The sequence below is a fragment of the Danio rerio genome, chromosome 18 (assembly GCF_052040795.2).
Source record: "Danio rerio strain M-AB ecotype USA chromosome 18, GRCz13ab, whole genome shotgun sequence".
Taxonomy (NCBI): domain Eukaryota; kingdom Metazoa; phylum Chordata; class Actinopteri; order Cypriniformes; family Danionidae; genus Danio; species Danio rerio.
The window spans coordinates 8005878-8017500 of record NC_141038.1 but is presented as its reverse complement, the minus strand read 5'-3'; the positions used below and the strand labels follow the sequence as shown (position 1 = coordinate 8017500).

Here is an 11623-nt window from a genome sequence, read left to right as displayed (position 1 = left end):
ATAGATTTATTCATAAAAGAGTCGACTCCTAGTAGTTTAAATGAATCGTCTTGATAACGAGTCTTTAGCCGTTTCTGCGTAATGTGTATACGAAACTATAGCCCTGTCCAGTTGTTGCGCGCGCAAACCCGGGAAAATTGAAACCTGCAACCCTGCCCACTAGCACAGTAGCAAAGCAAAAGAGGCTAGACACACACTGTAGCGGACGCCGGTTGAATCAACGTTGTGCTCAGCTGGATATTACTGGAAGTATGAGGGGAAAGTTAGTGTTATTTTCTCTACCCAAAGATGAAACTGTGAAGAGTGAGTGATTGAGGTTTATTTTTGCAAAAATACCTCAGCATTATAGCCCAGCCTTGTGCTGTTTGAGTGCTTCTGGAATCTACATGCTTACAACGGGACATCAGAAAAGACTATTGATGTAAGGGTCCTTGTCAGTACATGGATCAGTGGATCATGGATCAGTTTCTTCCTCCATTTCACAAGTGTTATTAAGTGCGATTAAAACTGTTGCCTCTTTGTTTTCTCTAGCTTGCAAATTATGTATTTAGTTGTGTTTTGTTACTTGTAACCGCTTGTAGTGTATCTGGTTAACCCTTAATATTCTTATATTGCGTCTCAAACCACGTTGAAAACGCAATGCGTGCCACTTTGTTTACGGATTTAAATGCGTTTGTGAGCTTGTGATCCACTGCCGATTGTCGTTGCTATGGCCATCAAAATATGGTCAAGTTTCAAAATAGTTCAGCTTTTGCCGCTGTGTGGATAAATACTGAATGTGTGTGTCATGGTTAGGAATATGCTGGTCTTTAACTGCACACACATACCTGCCAACATCTGTCCCTGGAAATCCGGGAGACTGGGGGGGTTAGGTTTGGGTTGAGGTGTCTAAATAACAGGGCCGGAGCAAGCTGAACTGGTGCAGTAGGCGATCACGCTGCCCTCAACCCGAAAGTTAAAAAGAAAGTGACCAGTTCGCAGATGAAAGTGAGGACCGGGAGGGAGGGGGTGAGTGTCACGGATTATAGTGAGGGCCGGGGGGTTCGCGGACGTTGCCGCCTAGGTCATCTCTATGGGTGCGCCGGTCCTGATAACACTGGTGAGAACAGGGTACTGTGTACTATGGTGTTAGTAACTAGTGTCGATCAATCACAACAGGCTGTCATCGGTCGAATTAGCACAGATTAGTTTCACGTTAAGGAAGGGTTTGGGAACAAATAAATCACTGAACGATTAATATGGGAGTCGCTGGGATAATTAGATAAAAATAAATGCATATTATAAGACAATGAAAGTGTTTTTTTATCCTTGCATGCACATAAGACTGTTGTTAGAGACCCTTACAGTCAAAATATGACTCTATTTATTGTATAATAGGGCCTCTTTAAATAACATTTTAAGGTTAATATTATTAGCTCCCTTAAGCAATTTTTTTTCAATTGTCTACAGAACAAACCATCGTTATACAATAACTTGCCCAATTAACATAGTTATGTCTTTAAATGTCACTTTAAGTTGAATATTAGTATCTTTAAAAATATCTAGTCAAATATTTTGTACTGTCATCATGGTAAAGATAAAATAAATAGGTTATTAGAAATGAGTTATGAAAACTATTATGTATAGAAATGTTTTGAATAAATCTTCTCTGTTAAACAGAAATTGGGCCAAAAAATATCTAGGAGGGCTAATAATTCTGACTTCAACTGTATATCATCATAGAAAACAGCTAATTAATGGTAATATTACAGATATAACTATTTCCCTGTATTTTTTATCATAATAATTAGGGATGTAACGGTATCAGAATTTCACGGTACGGTAATACCTCGGTATGAATGGCACGGTACGGTATTTATTGAATAATTTACAGGAAAAACAAAACTAATGAAAAGACTCGAAAAAAGTGCCAAAAGTGTCAATGACATACAAATTAGCCATCTATCTGTAAGCTTTGAAACAGGAACTTCAATTTTTCAATTTTAATAACAAAAAATTATTAAACCATGTAAAAAAAATAAAGTTTCAGTTTAGTATTGTTGAAAACTCATCACATTCAACATTTAATCACTCACTTAGATAGAGATAGGTTTTAAGGAAAATTATCATATAACTATAATCTGGTAAAAGCTGGGATCTCTGGGCATTAACAATGTTCCCTGCAACAGAAAACAACCCTCTCATTTAGGACTGAGGTTTCTGGGACAGAGATATAACTTGGCCCATGTTGACAGCAGTGGGTAACGTTGTGCATTGTCTTTCCCCCACTTGAGAGGACAAGCCATGAGTGAGATAGAGGTCTCTTTGCGATACAAGTCAATGTCTGCATCAATCTGAACAGTGTGCTGTGTTTCTGCAGTCCCCATGACTGTTATTAGTCGTATTCCCCAACTTGCAGGCACGTGCACACATAGGGCTCAACCTGTGCAGTGCACATGCCCTTTTTAGTCCTGGATAGAAAATGCCCTTCCAAAATGATCAAAAGTGCCCCCGCAACGCGACACACCCTCCGTCCCGCCCGACGCGACAACACCGCTATTCAGTACACGCGCGGCGTCAACAACAACACCCCCAACCGAAATGCTTCCACACATCCGATTTAAAACCCGCTTTAGGTTCGATCATTTCCAGCTCTTATTCATCCCCACTACTAGCAGCACACTCCATTTCCGCATTACTGGATCTGTAGACAACAGACCACAAAGGATGATGGCCACGCCTGGGCTGATGGGAATTGTAGTTTCCGCTACCTCCCGTTCGCTTCATTCGCCTGAGCAAATTTTCTCAGAAGACCTATAGTTTTATCGAGTCATGCGACTACGGTAATATTGAAAAAAATTGCTATTGCAGTATGACGGTATTTACAATAACGTTACATCCCTAATAATAATGCATTCCTACTGTGCCATAAATTGTGACAAATGAAGTGTGTCCTCTTGTGAAATGCAGTATTGTAAATAAAGTGTCTGTTTGTGTGTGTCAGTGTTGAGCAGGTGATTGACCCGTGCTCTCAGGGATTGGAAAAGTCTTACACTGTAAACAACAGCATTTTAATGGGCATCCAGCCTCATCTAAAGCACTTTCACCACCTCCTGTTAAACCCACCCAAGGTTGCTCCCCTCATCCAGTTCAAAGATAAATATAATCCTACAAAGGCGTTACACATATTCAGTATTTTAAAGTGCTCTTGACTCTCTGTCCTCGCTCAGAAATTTGCGATGTTGACCACAATGGGCATTTTGGAGGAGCCGTTTGGAAATGCGCGACTGCATGCATCCAGACTATTGGCGGCTCTACTTTACACCCGAGCTCCCAGAATCCACCACGAGCTCTGCCGACTGAACATCATCAACCTGCTGCTGGTAAGAGTCATGTTATCAGCTCTTTCTAATTGGGCTGCACAGTACATTGTTTCAGCATTGATATATGGCAATGTACAAATCTGCAATTGTCAGATCATCTCAGGATCTGCAATGTTGAGTTGGGATTATATTTAGGGGGGAAGATAGTGATCTGCCAAATTGCTAACCATTAGCATAATAGCTTTGAAAACAATATATACAATATAGCCCATTCGTAAAACAACAAATCTACATCAGCTTTGCGTGACTAAAATAGATTTAAACATAACATTACCTGTCTAAAAGAAATACTTCAGCCATGGTGTCATCCTTCCTCCAGCGTGCAAAAGTAACTCCAATTATGATTCAAATCTACATTTGACAGTTTGAGCTGCTTATCAGAATTATGGGAATTATGGGAATTACCAGCACAATAAAACATGTTTCTTAAGACATTCACCTGCTGCAGCAGTTCCCAACTGGGGGGTCCCGGCCCAAACATGGACCAAAACATGGAAAATTTGTAATTCGTACTCTACAAAAAAAGACTGATTCGCCTTCAGCAGCTAATAGCAATGACCCAGGCATACTAGACCCAGGAGAGGAAGCTTCAAACATTTCGGGTCAAAGTGATAGCAATACTGGAAACACCAAGATCGTTACCTGAACTATGGTTTTATTTTATTTTTCAAGCACAGAGTCCCTGACCCAGCCACAGTGCATTATCTGCACCAAAGTTCTTGATAACAAATGCATGAGACGTGCAAAATAATAAGACATTTGCAGACGACTCATCTTCAATACAGGACGGTGTACCCAATACAAATGGACTACTTTTATATATCATATTAGGCTATTATTTGTGCATAAACATATCTATATATATATATATATATATATATATATATATATATATATATATATCATATATATCATATATATATCTATATATATATTTTATATTAGGCTATTATTTGTGCATAAACATATATATATATATATGGTAACTGTCTTTTTTTTGACATACCTACTGCTAACTTATATTAGCGATAATATCATTAAATGTGGAGGGGGGCCTTACAATATTAACCGGGGGAAAAGGGGGTCTCTGGCAAAAAAAGGTTGGGAACCACTGACCTACTGCACCTTTAACTAAAAACACGGCTCAGAGCATGTTATTTGTGGAGGTATTGCAAAGATTAACCCTAACAGTGACAAATATTTATTATTTGGATGTGTTTTGTAAGAATGTGACCGTGTAGGAAGTCAAGCAACTTTAAACCAAGACAAAGGGCTCTATCATACAGCCGGTGCAATAAGGCGCAAGACGTGTTTTACGCGATTTGTTGCTCTTTTCAGACTGGCGCAACAGTAATGTTCATGTTTTGCACCATGTTGTTTAAATAGTAAATCTATTTGCTCCACTTTGTGAACTCATGGGTGTGCTGGTCTAGACAGGAGGTGTGTTGATGGACTGAAATAGACCGCGCCATTGACCAACTAAAAGCTGCTATAAAGTCCAGCACAGAGCGCGTTAGTTATGCACCTATGCAGGTTCAAACCTCCCTTCTTCATGTCCGGGGGGCTTTTTTCAGTTTATTCATGATAATCTGCATTTGTATAATGTTATTATTATTGTTATTATTATCAGTATTAATTTAATTAAATACATATTTATATTTGTTTTAATAAAAACCAGTAAAGCTTTATCCTCCTGTTGGGTTTTGGAGACGTCTGCGTCACTATATGAATAGAATAGGATGTGTGTTTGGTTTAACCCAGTGTTTTGACCACACTTTGTTATTATTGTTCATTTATTCATTTGCTGTAAATGAGAACTGAATTTAGAAATAGTTTTTAAACAAATTTATACACTTAACAAGATTAAATATGTAAGCTAATGGATGTCTTCAGTGGAGTGAGTTTCCACCGTTTCCTTACTCCACGAAATTAAAGGAGTAAAGTAAAGAGTTAAATTAAAGAGGCTGAATGGTGGATGCTCGTTCTTTATCCTCATACAGATGATCTGCTTTCTTGCTAGTATAGCTTTCAGTTATTCCATTTAGTTTTCCCCTCATGAAGAGGACCATTTAAATAGCAAATGCGCTTTGGGGCGATGCAACTGACTCTTAAAGGGAATGGGAGATGAGACTCTGATTGGTTTATTCTGAAAACACACCCATAACTCATTACAAGATACGATATAAGCACAACCCTGTTATTTTCAACTATATTTTTCCATCCTTAAAATAGCAAAAGTGCATTCGGACATGCCCTTAATGCTTTTGTGCCGTGTGCTTTAGACTTAAATCGTTAAAATAAGAGCCCAAAAAGTTTTTTCCAAAAGTTCAGCTTCAGCTTACAAAATTAGATTTTGCATCCTAGGTGCCCTTTAAATGCTCCTTAATTTCTGAATTTCTGAATCTCTCTTTAGGATTTGTTTTTTAAGTTCTCCTGGAATAACTTCCTGCACGTCCAGGTGGAACATTGTGTCTCTGCCATCCTTAACCCAACAACACCAAACGGGAAAACACATGACAGTCCAGATCAGTTTCAGCTGGAAACACAAAACTCCGACACACAGAATTCTGACAAATCTGACATGTTCACACGCGGTGACCTGATCAAGCATGTGAGTATGTTTATTGATGATAATAATACTTTTTCTATTGTTGGCATTCATCTACAGCTGTGCAAAAATGAAGAAAAACTAGTTATTGGTTTGAGTAAAATATAATGTTTTTTTTTTTTTTATTCATATTCAAGTTCCAGATTTCACTTACAAAATGTTCAATACCCTTTAAAAATATGATGTATAATATTCAAAAGGCAATTTTCAGGTCATTTTATTTTTAGTTCAAATATTCGCTTCCATAAATTCACTGGTTCAAATTCGGCTGTTAAAATTCGACATTACAACTATATGAATTGAATATGAATTATTGAATTTATAAGTAAGAGAACGTGTTTGAAATATTTTTAGTTGAAATATTCACAGCTAAAATAAACAGCTATGTTCAATTTCAGGACCTAAAAATACAAAACCTAGAATTCAAGTCATTTAAATGCAAGAACTTATTAATTCTCATCTATTCAACAAGCTTTCTAATTCAAAACTTTTGGCATTGATTTTGTTCCATAGCATCCGCTGCGTAAAACATGTGCTGTATAAGTTGGTGGTTCATTCCGCTGTGGCGACTCTGGATTAATAAAGGGACTAATGAATAAAATGAATAAACGAATGAAAAAAAAATTTAATTAAACAAAACAAATTAATAATAGTCAAAGATGTCAGCTCACTCATCTTGATAACTGCAACTATGATTTTAGAATAGATTAACACTGCACAACCCTCATACATTAGATTAAATAATAAAAAAAAATGGAAATAATGTTTGTGTGTGTATGTGTGTGTGTGTGTGTGTGTGTAGCTACTGAAGGACTGCAGGCTGGTTCAGAGGATTTTGGATGCTTGGGATGAAAATGACAAAACACAGTAAGGACTCCTTTGAAATATCCATCAATACGAGTAAGAATCAATACTATTTTACTGCTTTAGTATGTTGCAATCTAATACTTTTGTGTGTGTGTGTGTGTGTGTGTGTTCTAGGGAAGCAGGAGGCATGAGGAAAGGCTTTATGGGTCATCTGACCAGGATGGCCAACACTGTGGTGCAGAATGCAGAGCGAGAACAGGAACAGACCCTCATCACACAGCTCTTACAAGGTACTACAGAGCCATTTATTATCATTCAGAAAACAAGTGAAATAAGCTCCTGGTGGCCCTAAATATAGCCAACAACGTGCTGTATAAATGTATTTCAATGTTTGGTGCCGATAGCCTAGTGGTTAGTGCGGCAACAATGCGCTTCAGGCATCCCAAGTTCCAATCCGGGCTCTAAATTCAGGGCAAAAATTACATCTTTAATATTTATTATATATTTATGTATTCACTTTTTTTTACTTTTGAAGGAAAGCAGTTTGGAAGTAGGTGTTAATTAATTATTTATTTATTTATTTTTATATTTATTTAATTATTTTTCCTTTTTAAGAGTTGCTGAAGTTTGCCCTGCACGCTTGCAGTTTTTAAGAAACTCATTCTTGTCGATGTTATAATCCCATAGGTAATGATTCACATTCATCAAGTAATTGCTTAGAACTGTTTTTATTTTTCTTCGGCTGATTTAAAGACACACTGAGGAAGGCATTGTGCTGAAACGTTTTAGTGCGAATCGTTACCTTTTTGAATCCTTACTTTTTAAGGAAAGCAATGTGAAAGTAGGTGTTTTGTAATTATTTACTTATTTATTAAATTATTATTTTTTTCTTAGTTTCTCTTAAGCAAAGTAATTTAAAGGTAGGTGTTTTGTAATGTTTTATTTAATTATTTATTTATTAAATTAATAATTTTTTATTACTTTTTAAGCATGTTATGTAATAAGGATTAATGTTATGTAATTTATTTATTTATTTATTTTAAGGTTAAGAAAGGCTTAAGATTGTAATATATTGCTTTTAAAAGAAACGTTACCCAACACAGCACCTTTACTTCACAACATACCCTCTAAATATGACATTATTCAGAACAGGGAAAGACAAACTGTTTTCACTATTAACAGGAAAAATAAAGAGCCACCCTGAAATGTCTAGTGTCTCCAGATGAATAGTTTTGTGTTTTAATAAAGCATAGATTTGTTTTATTTTGTAAACTGCTGATGACGCATCTTCCCAATGTTTTTGCATAAAATAACAACACAATACCAATGTTTTCACTTCAGAAAGGTTAAGAAATCAGTATTTGGTCCCATTTTAAATCACAACAGATGAAACTTGTCCTTCTGTGACCAACTGAAAAGTTCTGCAAGCAACGAGACAATCAATAAAAACAAATAAATAAATAAATAAAATAAAAAAAATCAAATAAAATAGAAAATAAAAATACAATTATTATTTTTTTTAATTTCTGTTAAATATAAATAAATAATATCTAAATTTAAATAAATATTTTTATTAAAATAAATAAATAAAATGAAAAATACAATTATGTAAATTAAAATAAATAAACAAATAAATTATAATTAAATAGAAGTAAATAAAAATTAAATAAATAAATAAAATTTAAAAAGCAAAACAATATTTAAAGAATACAAAATTTTTCTCAAAAACATACCCAAAAAATCCAAAAATTCCAAATCATTTTCAGTAGCTAAATATTTATTTATTTATTCATTCGTGCTGTTTGTGAATTGCAGAGCTTCCAGAGGACTATAAATCTCGCTGGGAGCAGTTTGTAAATGAAACGCTGACAGAAACTAACAAGAAAAACACAGCAGACCTGGTGAGATTTCACATAAACATGAAACTATCAGAAACATGACAGTCCTCTACTCACTTTTGACGAGCTTCTTGATTTTAATGCAGGTGTTCTCAGATTATCAGATCCAGCAGATGACCGCAAACTTTGTTGATCAGTTTGGACTGAATGACGATGAGTTCAGAGAGCATGATGGGAGTATAAGGTGACTCCTGCACAGACGTTTACATTCAGAGTTAAATGTAGATTCTGGTATTAAGTGCAAACATGTCAAAATGTGACATTTATTTTAAGGAAACATCCTAAAATTGCACGTTCATACACTATTGTTTACTAAAACTATTAAATTGAAAGCTACTTCAAAAAAAACTAATAATAATTTGACAAAAAAAGATTACATTTGGTTCCTCAAAATGCATGAAAACGTTCACTACCTGACAAAATCTTGTCGTCGATCCCAGTTGTCAGAGCAACAGATAATAACTTGACTTCTAGTTGATCATTTGGAAAAGGGGCAGAAGGTAGATTGATCTGATGAATCATCTGTTGAGCTGCATCCCAATCATCACAAATACTCCAGAAGACCTATTGGAACCTGCATGGACCCAAGATACTGATAGAAATCAGTCAAGTTTGGTGAAGGAAAAATCATGGTTTGGGGTTACACTCAGTATGGGTGTGTGCGAGAGATCTGCAGAGTGAATGGCGACATCATCAGTTTGAGGTATCAAGACATTTGTGCGTCCATTACATTACAAACCACAGGAGAGGGCAAATTCTTCAGCAGGATAGAGCTCCTTCTTATACTTCAGCCTCCACATCAAAGTTCCTAAGAGCAAAGAAGGTCAAGGTGCTCCAGGATTGGCCAGCCCTGTCACCAGACATAAACATTATTGAGCATGTCTGGGGTAGTATGAAGGAGGAGGCATTGAAGATGAATCCAAAGAATCTTGATGAACTCTGGGAGTCCTGCAAGAACACTTTCTTTGCCATTCCAGCTGATTTTATTAATTAGGGATTTGAGTAATTGCAGAGATGTATGGATGCAGTCCTCCAAGCTTATGGGAGTCATACACAATATTCCTTCACTGCAGCATGACTTTATATTCTATACTGGACAATATTTCTGTAAAGTCACAAGACTTTTGTCTAAGCATAGTCAAACCATACTGGCCTAATGAAATAATTAAAAATCATGATATTATCATGAAGGTATAATCATATTTTATTTTGGTCAAATAAGCGTAATCTAGAGGAATTTGGCTTTCATTTAAGCCACTTCTGATACCAAATAATCAACTAGAAGTCAAGCTATTATTTGTTGTTCCTAGAACTTGGATAGACGACAAGACTTTTGCCAGGAAGTGTAGTTTTATTCATTTAAAAACCAGTGTCATTCATATTCTTTTTGTTTAAGTCTAAAATAGCCTTTAAAATGAGCTTAATTGGTTTTCTAATACATAACTATATCTTTTTTATATAAAAGGTTATGTAAAGATCGGGACTGGTTATGGTTATTTTCTAAGGTCACTTTTGTGTGTGTTTTGCTGCAGCGCCACGTTTGATCGAATCACAGAGATCAACTTTAACTTGGTGGATGAAGGAGTGAGTCCTGATCATTGTCAATTCTCTAATTCAAGCTATTTCATGACCTTTTAGCTTCTGTTTTTAGGTTATTTTGTAACCATGCTTGTTTTGTGTTTTTCTTTTTTTGGTTTTGGGATGAATGTTGGGAATTGGGATGCGTTTATTTCTCAACTTGGATGGAAAAAAGCTTGCGCAGTATTTTGCGATTTAGATTTTTTTCATAATTCTGACATTTTTATATTAAATTAGAAGATTATACACCTGTGCATTATTTTTTTCTTCAATTTTGAGTTTATAATTGATATCTCTCAATTCTGATTTCATTTTTTGCTCTTGTTTATATCTCTGTTTACAGCTTGTGTTCTCACTTTATTTCTCAAAATTTCAAATTTATTTCTTGTAATTCTGAGTTTAAATGTCACAAATCTGATTTTTAATAAACAAAACAACACGATTAATGAAATTAAACAAAAAAAATTATGAAATTATTATTTTATCTATTTTATATTCTGGAATAATCTTTTTTTTGCCATTTTGAGCTTATATATTTCAATTCTGGTTATATTTTGCAGTTCTACTTTTATATTTTGTATTCCGACTTTATTTCTCACAAGTTTGTTTGTAATATTTATAATTTACAAATAGTTTGTATAATTTACATAATTCTGACATTTTAAAGCCAGCAGGTAGCTCTCTGTATCTCTCACCCACTGAAGCTAAGCAGTCAGTACCTGGATGGGAGACCACATGGGAAAGTTAGGTTGCCGCTGGAAGTGGTGTTAGTGAGGCCAGCAGGGGGCGCGCAACCTGCGGTCTGTGTGGGTCCTAACATCCCAGTATATTATGCTGCTCAGTGAGCGCTGTCTTTTGCATAAGAAGTTAAACCGAGGTTCTGAATCTCTGTGGTCGTTAAAAGTCCCAGGATGTCCTTCATAAAAGAGTAGGGGTTTAACCCTGGTATCCTGGCCAAATTCACCCACTGGCCTCTGTCCATCATGGCCTCCTAACCATCCCATATCATAATTGGCTTCATCAATCTGTCTCCTCTCCACCAGTCAGCTGGTGTGTGGTGTGCGGTCTGGCGCAATATGGCTGCCGTCGCGTCATCCAGGTGGATGCTGCACACTGGTGGTAAATTAGGCGATTCCCCCCAAAAATGTGTAAAGCGCTTTGATGGTAGTATTATTTAAATCACAATTAGAAGATCTTGCAATTATTTATTTTTTAACAGTTTTAAGTTTATATATTTTAATTCTGGTTTCATTTTGCAATTCTCCGTTTATAGCTCATATTCTCACTTTTTCAAAGTTTCAAGAGTTTCAAATTTAGTTGCTGTAATTAAATATCTCACAAAACTGACATTTTTGCTTGCAATTTGGAAT

At 35.7% G+C, this 11623-nt stretch overlaps 1 protein-coding gene across 4 annotated transcripts in view; it reads left to right on the top strand.

Moving 5' to 3' along the window:
• The window catches only part of ppp6r2b (protein phosphatase 6, regulatory subunit 2b), a 40799-nt gene that overhangs the window by 17170 nt on the left and 12006 nt on the right, over positions 1-11623 (top strand). For all 4 annotated transcript variants that reach the window (XM_087292851.1, XM_087292849.1, XM_087292850.1 and 1 more), the window contains exons 9-16: positions 2984-3110; positions 3210-3362; positions 5776-5973; positions 6773-6837; positions 6952-7067; positions 8593-8678; positions 8762-8859; positions 10208-10259. In XM_087292851.1, the coding sequence (XP_087148977.1) occupies positions 2984-3110; positions 3210-3362; positions 5776-5973; positions 6773-6837; positions 6952-7067; positions 8593-8678; positions 8762-8859; positions 10208-10259 (895 nt within the window). The remainder of the gene's footprint in view (positions 1-2983; positions 3111-3209; positions 3363-5775; positions 5974-6772; positions 6838-6951; positions 7068-8592; positions 8679-8761; positions 8860-10207; positions 10260-11623) is intronic.